General features: G+C 55.5%; 2 protein-coding genes across 3 annotated transcripts in view; both read right to left on the bottom strand.

The window, feature by feature from the left end:
• SHISA7 (shisa family member 7) overlaps positions 1-86 on the bottom strand; it is a 10740-nt gene extending 10654 nt beyond the window's left edge. Inside the window, exon 1 of the mRNA XM_015592518.2 lies at positions 35-86. Coding sequence (XP_015448004.2) covers positions 35-86 — 52 coding nt within the window. The remainder of the gene's footprint in view (positions 1-34) is intronic.
• A 4652-nt stretch (positions 87-4738) lies between these two features.
• ISOC2 (isochorismatase domain containing 2) lies at positions 4739-11431 on the bottom strand. 2 transcript variants are annotated; one of them, XR_001517251.2, is made up of 6 exons: positions 11266-11431; positions 7626-7763; positions 7301-7510; positions 6916-7014; positions 6692-6809; positions 4739-5149 (listed from the first exon to the last, which is right to left on the bottom strand). XR_001517251.2 is itself a non-coding variant. In XM_006915943.3 (6 exons), the coding sequence occupies exons 2-6, from the start codon at positions 7758-7760 to the stop codon at positions 5069-5071; spliced, it is 615 nt and encodes a 204-aa protein (XP_006916005.1). In that variant the 5' UTR covers positions 7761-7763; positions 11266-11427; the 3' UTR covers positions 4739-5068. The 2 variants fall into 2 exon arrangements, 1 of the variants encoding a protein (XP_006916005.1); XM_006915943.3 differs by having other exon boundaries at positions 6916-6986; positions 11266-11427.
• Positions 11432-11582: the final 151 nt, after the last annotated feature.

Genomic DNA, 11582 nt, shown 5'->3' with positions numbered 1-11582 from the left:
CTCGTGGCGTTGGACGGGCGCGCCCCGGCCTGACCTGCGGTCGAGGCCATGAGTAGGATGGTCCCGAGGAGCAGGAGGGCTGCCATGGGGCGCGCAGGAGGTCGGACAGGGTCGCCAGGCTGAGCCGAGATCTGAAGCTGGGGAAGAGGGCTGGAGAGATGACCAGAGGTGGGGAAGCTTGGAGAGCGGTGGCTGGAGAGGATGAGGAGGGCAGGCCGAGGGAAGGTAGACGGATGGAGACAGGAATCATGGAGGGAGAGGGCATGGGCCAAATGTTGGCGGTCCAACCGGGCAGTGGACGGGGAGAGGAGTGTGTGTGTGTGTGTTGTGTGTGGGTGTGTGTGTGTGTGTGTGTGTGTGTACACCACATCCTCTGCGGAGGAGAGTGTGTGGGGGGACAGTGGAGGGGGGAGGAGGGTGTGTGTGTGTGTGTGTGTGTGCGCGCGCGCACGTGCGTGTTAGGGAGGGGCGACAAAATCAAGCTCGGACCATGCCGGAGGAGAATGGCGTTAGTGGGTGGAGGGAAAGGATCAACCGGAGTGAAAGATGGGGAGAGATGTTCAGGAAGGAGATGTTGGTCGGGTTGACAAAAACCAGAGGACAGATGTGATGAAGGGAGAAGGATCCATGGAAGTGGGTAAAGGAGAGAAAGAGGTGAGATAGGGTGAAAGAAGAGGATAGGGAGTTGAGAAGAGCAGAGGGAGCAGAGGAGTGGAGAGGAGGTTGGAAAAAAGTCAGCGGGGACAGGGAGAGGGAATGAAGGCAGACCAGAGAAAGAGGTGTGGGTGGAGGGATGAGAGGGGGAAGGGGGAGAGAGAGAGATTGGAGTTGAGAATGGGAGTTTATAGACCAGGCAGGTGAGAAGAGGTAGTGCATGGTTCTCAACCGCTACAGTACTGACTTCTGGAGACTGGTATTTGGCAGCATCGGTTACATGCCAGGAGCATTCACATTTTCCCATGCGGTGATAGCATAAGATACCTCCAGGCATTGCCAAATTTCCCCCTAGAGGGGCACTGTTGCTCCCATTGAGAACTTCTGACTTAAACCCATATGGTCCTCAGTCCCCGCAAATGCTGTTCCTTATTTAGGTGTAGTAATCAAGGAATTTCCAGCCCCCTGCCCCCCTCCCCCTCATACACACTTCAAATGAGAACACCAAGGTTCCAAGAAATCTCTTCATTTGCCTGAGCTCCACAGTGGCCAACCAGTGGACCGGGGCTTTGAACGTGGGCCTCAGGGTACCACCACCCATAGAACATGGATGACATTATCCACCACAGGGAAATGATTGGCATGCATCAGACCCACCCCTTCCAACAGTGACACATGCACACAGTGATGTGGATGGCGATATAGATTCTTTCATTCATGGAGTTATGTAGGGTTGGGCAGCTTATACACTGCACAAGGGGATCTGGCTGGAATCCAGCAGGGCTCTCCTCCCCAAGGTGTGTCTCTGGGGCTACATCTATCTGTGGGAAGGGGCATCCTTTTTAGACTCACACAAGGGTGTCATTTGCCTGCCAAACCACAGACACTGGAGAGTTGCTTTGGGTCAGGGGGTGCCTTTGCCTCATCTGCATAAAGGCTGCCTTAAGGGCTAGCAGTATGTCATTCAGTCCCTATTCTGGGCCAGGTCTCCACTGGGCCCATGAACACAAATTCTTCCTTTGCTGACACTCCCATTGTCTCCTCCAACAGCACACAGTGCACATACCCATGAAGCAACAATTCCAGGCCATTGGCAACTCTGAGGGGCAGGGAACAGTGGCACGAATCTCCTTAAACCCAGCAATGCACCCAGACACAAAACACAAAAAACACACACACATGCACATGCACAGCTCCTCTAGCAATACAGCTTCCTGACCTTACCGCACACCTCCCAATGCAGGGCAGCACTTACAGGTGGGGAGGGGACACACACCTAGGGATACAGTGGCCTGTTCAGATGCAAGGATACAGAGAAACAAGTTCCTCCCTTAGCTCACACAAAACTATGCATAGACATACAACGGAACTTTTACACACAGTGACACAGAGCACAGGACACCCACCCAGTGTCTCAGACACAACATTCAAGGACACCCAGTGTTGTCCTGGTGGTACACTTGGAAGCTTCTCTCCCCCTCAGAAATGCACAGCTCCACGTGGACATACAGCTAGGCATGTCTGTGTGTTTCATCCTAAAGCACACAAGACTCAGACACAATTTTAGATATTGTGACACATTGGGACCACACACAGCTCAAGAACATGGCTAGCAACCTGCCTAAGCCAGCTACACATGGACACGGAACTACTCACATCACAGCCCCCAGTCATGCAACCTTGTCGGTGTACACATGTGTGCAAACATACCCTCACCCAGAAGTGGTGATTGTAGAAGCAGGCATGTGACTCCTCACCACACACACAGCACCACCCCTAACCCCCCACATCCCCTCCCAAATGAGGCACTTTGCTTCTTCACAGCTAGAGAGGAAGGCCCCTTCAACACCAGTCTCCTCACTCCCTACACCCTGCATCCCACCTCAGCCCGGGACCTGAGAGACACGGATGTAGGGACAGAGATCAGGGGAGCCAGCTGGAGGAGGGGCTGTGGAGCAGGCCCCACTCAGTCCCTGAGTTCCTGGAGAACCCTTCCCCCAACACACACACCTGCCACCCTGCACAGCACTTGGTCTCAACTCAGCCAATCCCGCCTCCTCTCTCTCCTGAGCCAGCCAGCTGGATGGGGGCTAGGGTTCGGTAGGCTGGGTGGGGCCAGGAGAGTTGACTCCAGAGAAGCCTGGAGCACGACCAGGGGAGGGGACAGGAAAAGGGAGTCTTGGGAGAGGGGCAGAGGCCCAGAGAGGGGGACAGAGACCCCCAAAGGAGTACAGACCCAGAAAGAGAATCAGAAGCCCTGATGCCAGGAGCTGGGGGCTGGAGAGGGTTGCGCGGTGGGTAGGAAAGGAGAGGTGGGGACGGGGCGCACGAGGTCCGAGTGCAAAGGGAGGAACTCCCAGGAATATTGCAGGTTGAGTGTTGGTTTGGGGTAGAGATGTGGAAAGCGGGCAAGAGGAAGTGGACCTACAGATGAGGGAAGGTGGAGGGAGAAACGGAGGAGTCCGGCTTGGGGGTGGCAGGGTGGAGGATATAGCGTTGGCCCCACCCCCAGCTCGCCGCCAGGAAGGCAGAGACAGAACGAGAGAGGTGGACTCTCTCGGGGACGAACTTCCGGAGGCCCGTGGGACTCGATCCCTGCGCCCCCCACCCAAGTCCCTAGACCTTCCAGTCACTGATGTCTCCCGGTCCAGCCCTCCTCTTGGACCCGCCTCCCATCACCCCCTCCCTCGGCCAGAGGCGGGTCTCTATCCTCTAACGGAATCTGTCCTGGGTTTTGTTCTCTCTCAGCCGGTGTCTCTACGCGTCTCATCGCGTCTCTGAGTCTCTGTCCTACGTCTCCGTCTCTCGTTGTCCCCTTCTCTGAGTCTCAATTTCCTGTATGCCAGCATTTTCCTCCTCCCCGCTGCCCCCACCGCGTCTCTGTCTTTTGCATCCTGTTTCCCCGGCTCCACATCCCAACTCTCTACCTCTCTGACTCCATGTCTCTTTCTCTATGTCTTTTTCCCGGATTTGCTGTCTACAGATCTCTGACCCTCTGAGAATTTGTGTCTCTCCCTTCACTCTGGAACCCCGCTCTCCCTCCAGGTCCCCCCACTCTCTCTTGGCCCCAGGTTGGAGGGGCGGGGTGGGGGTGGGGGGCCGCTGCGGCGGGAGCTATGTGTTCCCAGCGCAAAATAGACTCCTGTTGCCATGGTGACGCGAGCGCGGCCTCGGAGACGCGAAGCTTCAGGCTGGGGGGTGAGGAGGGGGGACACCTGGATCCGGAAAGCGGGGGCCGGGGCGCTGACGCCCGGTCCCAGGGGGTCCTGGAGGAGAGGGGAGGCTGGGACTCCTAAGTCCCTTGGGAGAGAGGGTGCTGGGCACTCTGACACCGGTTTCTGGGGACTGGTTTTCTGAGAGGGGTCTGTTTTTCAGGTTTGGGGGTCTCTAATTCCTCATTGGAGGCGGGCTGGTTTAGAACTCTGAGGCCTGAGTCCCTGGGGGACTCAGAGGTTGCCTTCTTAGGCTCCCGAGGTTGAGGGGGGTAGGGAACAAGGACTACGAATCAAGGGGCTGAGGGGCCTTGACTGGTGGGAGGGGCGTTCCGTAGAGTCCCCACTTCCAGATTTCCAAAGGGGCTGCAGAATTCTGGGAGCCCCTTGTGGATCCCCTGACTCCTGCGTCTTCGGGGACGCAGGGCCCACTCAGATGAAGCTGTCTGTCCTTCCCATCCGTTCATCTGTTCATCTGAATGCCTGTCTCTTCCTTCCTCCCATTCCCATGTTCCAAGCGCCTCAGTTTCCCCCTCCGCACAGAGTGCGGTCGCGCTCACCTCACTTTCCGGATGCGGGACCCTTGGGGAGTCTGGGGTAGCAGCGGCGCGGGGGGCCAGCTGGGGGAGGCAGAGCTAGCTCGTGTCTGCAGCTGGCCGGGCTAGGCGTGCGCGCGCTGGTGGGGGGCGCGTGCTGGGGAACCCGGCCGGCAGCTCTTTTCCGTGCAGATGTGACACGGCCAGCCCTCGCCTTTGCCTCGAGCCGGCTTGGAGCTGAGAAGAGGCACTTCCCCCTCCCCACCTGCTGGGGACCCCGCTTCCTCCCCTCCCCCAGCCCTCAGCCCCCGGAATACCCCTCAAACCCAAGAATGGTTCGGTCCACAGCCACCTCAATGTTTATTCTGCGAGTCCGGGTCCCACACAGTCTGTGACACTCCGCCCCCTCCCTTTCCCGCTCCTTGAAGTGGCTGGGGGTAGAGCCCCACCTCCAGCGCAGCTCCACCAATAGCCATCCAGCTGCCAGAAGCTCATTTGCATTTCCTGGAACTGCCGCCCAATGGCAAGGCAGCACCTGCCTTCCCACTCAAGGGGCAGTACTCCCGGTGGACTGCACCACTCTTGGGATTCAAGGATGGGGGGAAAGCGCTTCTACCAAGGTCCAGGTGACAGGAAGGAGCTATCCCCTCAAGGCAAGGTGGGAGTTCAGTGGAAGAGAGGGTTCTGGCCTTGGAAGAGGCCAAGCAGTCCGCTGTCTGGAACAGGCTCCTTGATGATCTTCTGAATCTGTAGCCGGAAGACTGGGGTCAGGAACAGTACAGGGTCCCCATCTCCATGGCAGATCCCAGGGACAGTTCTCCACTTTCATCTCCCTTGCCTTCCTGGCAGCAAATGGCCAAACCAACCACTCCCTCTACTCTGAACTTTTCTTGGGGCCTCCCTTTCACTATACCCATCTAGGTTAGCTCCTGATCACCTGCTATCTTGGTCTGCTTAGCTGGCTTGCGCCACTATTGACTCTGTCTTGGGGCTTCTTGTCTACACCTGCTTCTTCCTAAGTCATCTCACCTCTCCCATCCCCCAAACCCCAAATCTAACCCATGTCTTTCCCCTCAACTCCATACTCATTTATCCACTGCCTCTTACATGTCCATCACAACTTGACCCCTGAAACTCGCTGTTTTGTTGCAAGCAGTATACAACATGAGCACAGCTGCTCAAGCTGACAACCTAGAAGCCTTCTGTGGGCTGCCTTCTTCCAAAGTCCCCCACTGCACGTGTCAGCAAACCCCATCATTACCTCCATTAATTAAACAATACAAATAAGTCAAACCTGCATCCCCACTGCCACCACTCTAGTCTCCCTCAGTCCTGATCCCCACCCATATCTACTGACCACCCAGTACCAAAATGCAGATCTGACATGGCCAGCTACCCTGTGCATGCCCCCATGGCTGCCGCTTACTAAAATCTCTAATCTTCCATGAAGACATGGTCAAGTTCCTCCCAGCCTCCCCTCCTCCACACTCACTCACTGTGCCTTGTTACAGCTCCTGGAATAAGGCAAGTTCAATCTCACCTCCAGGACTTGGCCCCAGGTGGTCCCTTAGCCAGAAAAACTTTCTGCATGACTGGCTGCTCCTCCCCTTTCTGGGCTCTGCTTCCCACCCCCTGTGAGAGAGACCCCTGTTGCTAATTTCTCACACATTCAGTATAGTCCCTTCCCAGCTCCAGACTACAAAGTGTATGGAATACGAACTGGCTTTTGCTGTTGCCCCTAGACTTGTCACAGTGGCTGGCACATAGTAGGTGCTCGATAAAAGATCAACAGAACTGAACTAAGAGGAGGGGAAGGGGCAGAGATCAGAGGGCTAGGAATGTCAAGTTCTAGAATGTCCTGTTATCCTGTAGACAAAGAGTGTGGAGCAGTGGTGACTACCTGGTCAGACCTGGGTACTAGGAAGGCCACTGGGCGGTGTGGTGAAAGGCTGAGCCTGAGTGCCAGAGATGGGGGAGAGGGCTGGCCCCCATCTACATGGCGTCTGCTGGATGGTTCTTTCCTGTATCTGCCTGGTTTGCTCCTGTCTTCATGTCACTCCAAAATCACCTTCTCCCAGACCACCTGATGCAAGCCACTCCCCACTTTCTCTCTCCAGTCCTCACTGCAAGCCATCAGCTTCTGCTCTCATTGATTTATGGAGAGAATTGAGACACGCCCCCCCGCCCCCACCAGGAGGCAGCAGCCTTTAGTGTTCCCGGATGTATATGATCCCGGACTACTATGCAAAGACTGGGTGCATGAGAGGTGGGGGGTTGGGGCCCAGTTACCTCTTTGAACTGGGGGTGGGAGGCGTCACCCACTAGCTGGAGAATGAGCCCTTCACTGGTGGAGAGGAAGGCGCCACTCTGCCTCAGCCGGGCCAGTGCCACCAGCCGGTCCACCTGGCTGCAGGGGAGGGTGTCAGCATGCAGCCCAGACATCCACCTCCTTATTCTTCTTGGGTGTCTTGTCTACACCCTACATGCACCCACCCCTCATGGGACCCTCTCACCTGCGGGAGGTGCAGGCGTCCACCACCACATGGACCTGCAGGCCCCGGTCCAGGAGGTCCAGGGCCGTGTGCTAGGAGCAGAGAGAGGTCAGGGCCAACCTCAGACAAGAACAGGGGTCCTGGGTTAGTGACCGGGGAGCACGGATGGGGATGAGGGAGGCTTGGACCAGGGTGGGAGACCCCAGGTTACGACTGGATCCCAGGGCAGGGTAGGTACCCCAGGTAGAGTGTTGTCCTGAGTGAGGATTAAGTCCTAGGTCAGGAGGTGGTAATGGGTCAGGAAAGGGGTCCTACCAGGGGATAGAGGGTTCTGAGTTGGGAAGAAACATCCTTTTAGGATGGGGGGTCGGGGGTGGGGGATCCCAGGGGTCAGTCAGGGTCTCACCAGGATGCAGGCCTGTGTCTCTATGCCACAGAGGAGTACAGAGCGCAGCTGGGGCCGTGCGTCCAGCTCCTGCTGCACCACTGGCACCATGCTGAAGCAGGTCTTGGGCAGTGGCTGCAGGCCCTCGGCCCCCAGCTCAGGCACTGTGGGGCCCAGGCCTTGTGGGTACTGCTCTGTCAGCATGGCTGGCACCTCCAGCAGCTGGGCCACCTGTGCCGGGGAGGGGCAACAAAAGCCTGAGCCCAAGGGAGGAGCTGGGGGCCTGCACCCCTGGACTGAGGGAGGAGGGGCTGCACCCTGGGTCTGAGGGAGGAAGGACCTGTACCTTGAGCATTCGGGCGGCCACAGAGACAATCTGGGGGAAGTACATGATATGGCGGAACTTCTCCTGCATGTCACACAGAAATAGTATGGACGATCCTGGGAGGACTCGGCCCAGGCAGGGCCTCACAGCTGCCATGTCCTGAGGGTAGGCAGAGGGGCCAAGGGGTGGGGTCAGGCAGGGACTATGTGTGCCTTCTCTGCACATCCAGGGTCCATGCACTTAAACCTTGAGGGCCCTTCTCACTCTCTTCTTCTCACCTGCAGGTTTTGCATCGACTGTTCCCAGGCCCAGAACACTTTTTTAATGTGTCCTATTCAGCCGGGAGGTCACTTTCTGGGAAGCCCCCTCTTATCCTGCCCACCCCAAGTCTCAGCCTCGCTCCCCGGAGCCCTGGGAAGCCCCCTCCTTCCTGAGACAGCACAGTGCATGGGGATATCTTCCAAGTCCTTAAAGACTGTCTCGCATCTCAGGCTCCAACTGTGACCCTCACCCTGCCCCTGGGGGAAACTGAGGCCTTAGCAGTGATGTGACCTGACCAGGGGCCCACTGTGGGTAACCCAAGGAGCGGGATGTGATTCCTGAGAAAAAAAGCCACATCCTCTCCAGTTGTATCCCTCTCATGGCCTGGGGGGAGCAGCTTCCACTTGGCCTCTGAAGCTCAGTTTACCCAGGTGTGAAGCAGCCAGCCGAACTGCCTTCCGGGGCTCAGAAAGGCTGCTGTGCTGAACAGTGCAGCATTATTCAGCTGTAAAAGGAAGGACATGCTGACACATGCTATATCATGGATGAACCTTAGCCCAATGCTTAATGAGGCCAGTCACTATAGGCCACATGTGTAGGAATCCATGTGTACACAATGTCCGCCATGGTCAAATCTATAGAGAGAGGAAGCAGATTGGTGGGGGTCAGGGGCTGGGAACAGGGCAGGATTGAGGGGTGACTGCCTAATGGGCAGAATTTGCATTTGGGAGGATGGAAATGTCACACAGCATCCTGAAGGTACATAAATGCCACTTAACTGTGTACTTTAAAATAGTAAATTTTATGTTATGTGTATTGTACAATAATTTTTTAAAAAGGGGGGTGGGGGGAGAAAGCGTGAGCTGGTGGAGACAGCAGCCCAGCAGCCCTTCCCCAGAGGAGGTGCTGAGACCTAGAAGGGCTTCACCCTTGGCTTCACCAAGGTCTTGCAAGAACTGGAGGCCTGGCTGCCTCCCTGTGAGAGCATCTGGAACCCTGGCCCCTGGAATCTCAGCATGTCCCAGTAGTGTTCCTGGGTCCCTGAGTTGCTGCACACCTAGGGATTTCCATCTGAGATTTTGTTTGCAGCTCCCTCCCCCTCTGCGGGTTCACCCATTTATCCCTTAATTTACTTGGGAAATGGGAGACCCAGTGAAGGGCAGGAGGCTACCACAACTGACCCTCGGGTGAAGCTGTCAAGTGGGGTGGTTCGTACATGCAGGTGTTAATAATTATTCTTTCTATGGAACACATCTACCAATGAAAATGTTCTGTGTGTGACATATCTGGAATTTAAAAACCAGTGGATGGTTGAAATGGAGAATTTTATGCTATGCGAATTTTATCTCAAAAATAATGGGATGGAAATGCCCTCTAAAACAAAACCACACTGAATTAACTGGTTGCTTAACTACAGCTGTTACCCGAGCTGGAGTTAACAGGGAACCCATCTGTCTTGGCAGGGTCAGCAGTTCTCCCAGAGGCAGTGAAGAGAGAGGGGAAACAATCTTTTTGAAAACACAGAGTTGACTCTTACTCCCCTATCTCAGCAACTCTCCTCTCTGTCCTCAGGACTAAGATGTAACCCCTCCGGCAAGAGACTGGGGACCTCAGGGCCTTGGCCCCATGCTGTTCCCTCCCCCCTGGAGTGCTCTTCTCACTCCTACTCATGGTGTTCACTCTTCTGGAGGCAGGAGGGACAGGGCCAGGTCAGGACGAAATGTCCAAAAACCTACAACAAGGTCTGTAGCAGCCAGAAACTCCCCTTCAGGCTGGTAGGAGGCCTATGGATAGTTCCTACATGGTAGAGCCATGTGGCCACATTTGTTAAAATAACAGATACACGAGCCTTCTGACCCAGAAAACTTGCTCCTAAGTATCCTGCAGACTTGCTTGTGAAATGAAACAGCTTATTCACTACCGGACTCCTGCAGAACAAGCCAGTAGAAGTCCACCTACACATTCGAAGTTAGGGTACTGTTTCATGAGCTACGGTGTATCTATGCTATAAAATTCTTTGCAGCCAGGAATAATTACAAGCTTTTAAAGTAATTATATGCAAAGGTGGCCAAAAGATGTTAATGTTAATATATATATAAAAAATGGCAGAATGGCGTGTATAGCAATGTTTCCATTTGTGGCCCCCAAAAAGGATGGGAAAAGTGTATGACAATCTATATCTGCACTCTGGCAGGCAGTAAGGAGCAGGGACTTCAGGAAGGGGAATAGGTCACTGAAGGACAACAGAATGTGAAGGAGATCTGATTTTCACTGTGTTCTACACTGTTCCCTTTGAACTGAGTGTTTAACAGTTTGTGCAGTCAGGGACAAATATAGTATGGTAAGATTCACATAAGATGAGAACCCAGCCAAACCCATCTGTGACGTTAAAGTTATGATAATGGTTATCCTTCATGGACAATGACAAAGGGGTATAGGGGACTTCTAGGGTGTAGAGGATGTTCTGGATTTGGATGCTGTCTATACCAGAGCATTCACTTGGTGAAGTTACTTGATCTGTGAATCTGTGACTTCTATGTTTTCCTGCATATGTGATATTCTTCCATTAAAAGTTTTCAAAGTATAAAATAAAAGAGGAGGCCTCTCTGGCTGCTGTGGCACTGGATTGGAGGCAGAGATCAGGCAGAAAGCTGGGGCTGATGTCCAGTGGGGCAAGGGCGAGGCCCAGGGTACAGTTCAGGCAGCAGGGGCAGAGAGGAGGGAGGCAGGACAGAGAGAATCAGTGGGTGTGTGGGACTGGCTTTGGAGGAAGGATGAAGAAAGAAGACCCCCAGCTTTCTGGTCTGTGTGTGGCAAATCCCAGGGACTAATTGGGGAACTGGACAGAGGAACTGGTTTTTGGCATAAGATGAAAAACTGGGGTGGGTAGTGTGTGTGTGAATGTGAGGAGGTCTGGAGATAGAATTGAGTATGCCGCAAGGGAAAGATGAGTGGGTCCAGAACGGAGCTCTGGGTTGGGGGAGCCCTAGGCCGGAGGAGGAAGGGTGGCCTGAGATGGGCGGCAACCTGGGGGCGGGCGGGGCTGCTTAGATCCCCTCGTGGCCTCTGCGGACCCAGCCTTGCAGTCCGGACTTCCTGGCTTGTGTGACCTTGGGCAAGTTTCACACTCTGTCAAGAGCCTCAGTTTCCTCCTCGGAGAAATGGAGGTTAAACCCACCCACCCCACGAGGACAATGCGAAACTTGGCCCGGGACAAAGGGAGGGCGTGAATAACCCGCAGAGGGTTCCAGTCCTTGGCCAGCCAGTTTTGTAGGGCCTGGGCAGGAGTCCTCGCCCTGGCTGTGTGACATCGGCACAGGACGTCCTGGCAGAGTCTCAGCTTCGCCACCTGAAAGGCGGGAAGGCCGGTCCCACCAGCGCCGAGGAGGTGGGAACTTACCCGGAAGACGCTGGGTTCGAGTTCAGCCTCCTCCCCTCAGCAGGTGAGTCCTGGGGTCACTCGCCTCTTCAGGTCCGCCTGCTGGGTTCCAAGGCCCGCTGACCGTTTGGCAGGGTGGTGACACATGGCCCGCCCACCCTGGCCGAGTTGCCTAATCTGCAGTGGCCCAGCTCTGCCCCGACCCTACTCAACCAATCGCAAATGCTACTGCTCCGCCTGAGAATATGATTGGCCTTCAGGGGGGGTGGGGTGGGAAGGCAAAGCGTCCGACCAATGGGGAGCCGTAGGGGGCGTGAGTGGCGGGGGCGGGGGCGGCG

The sequence above is a fragment of the Pteropus alecto genome, unplaced genomic scaffold (genome assembly GCF_000325575.1).
Source record: "Pteropus alecto unplaced genomic scaffold, ASM32557v1 scaffold326, whole genome shotgun sequence".
Lineage (NCBI taxonomy): Eukaryota > Metazoa > Chordata > Mammalia > Chiroptera > Pteropodidae > Pteropus > Pteropus alecto.
The sequence above is the reverse complement of the archived record's forward strand: the minus strand, read 5'-3'. Positions and strand labels throughout refer to the sequence as shown.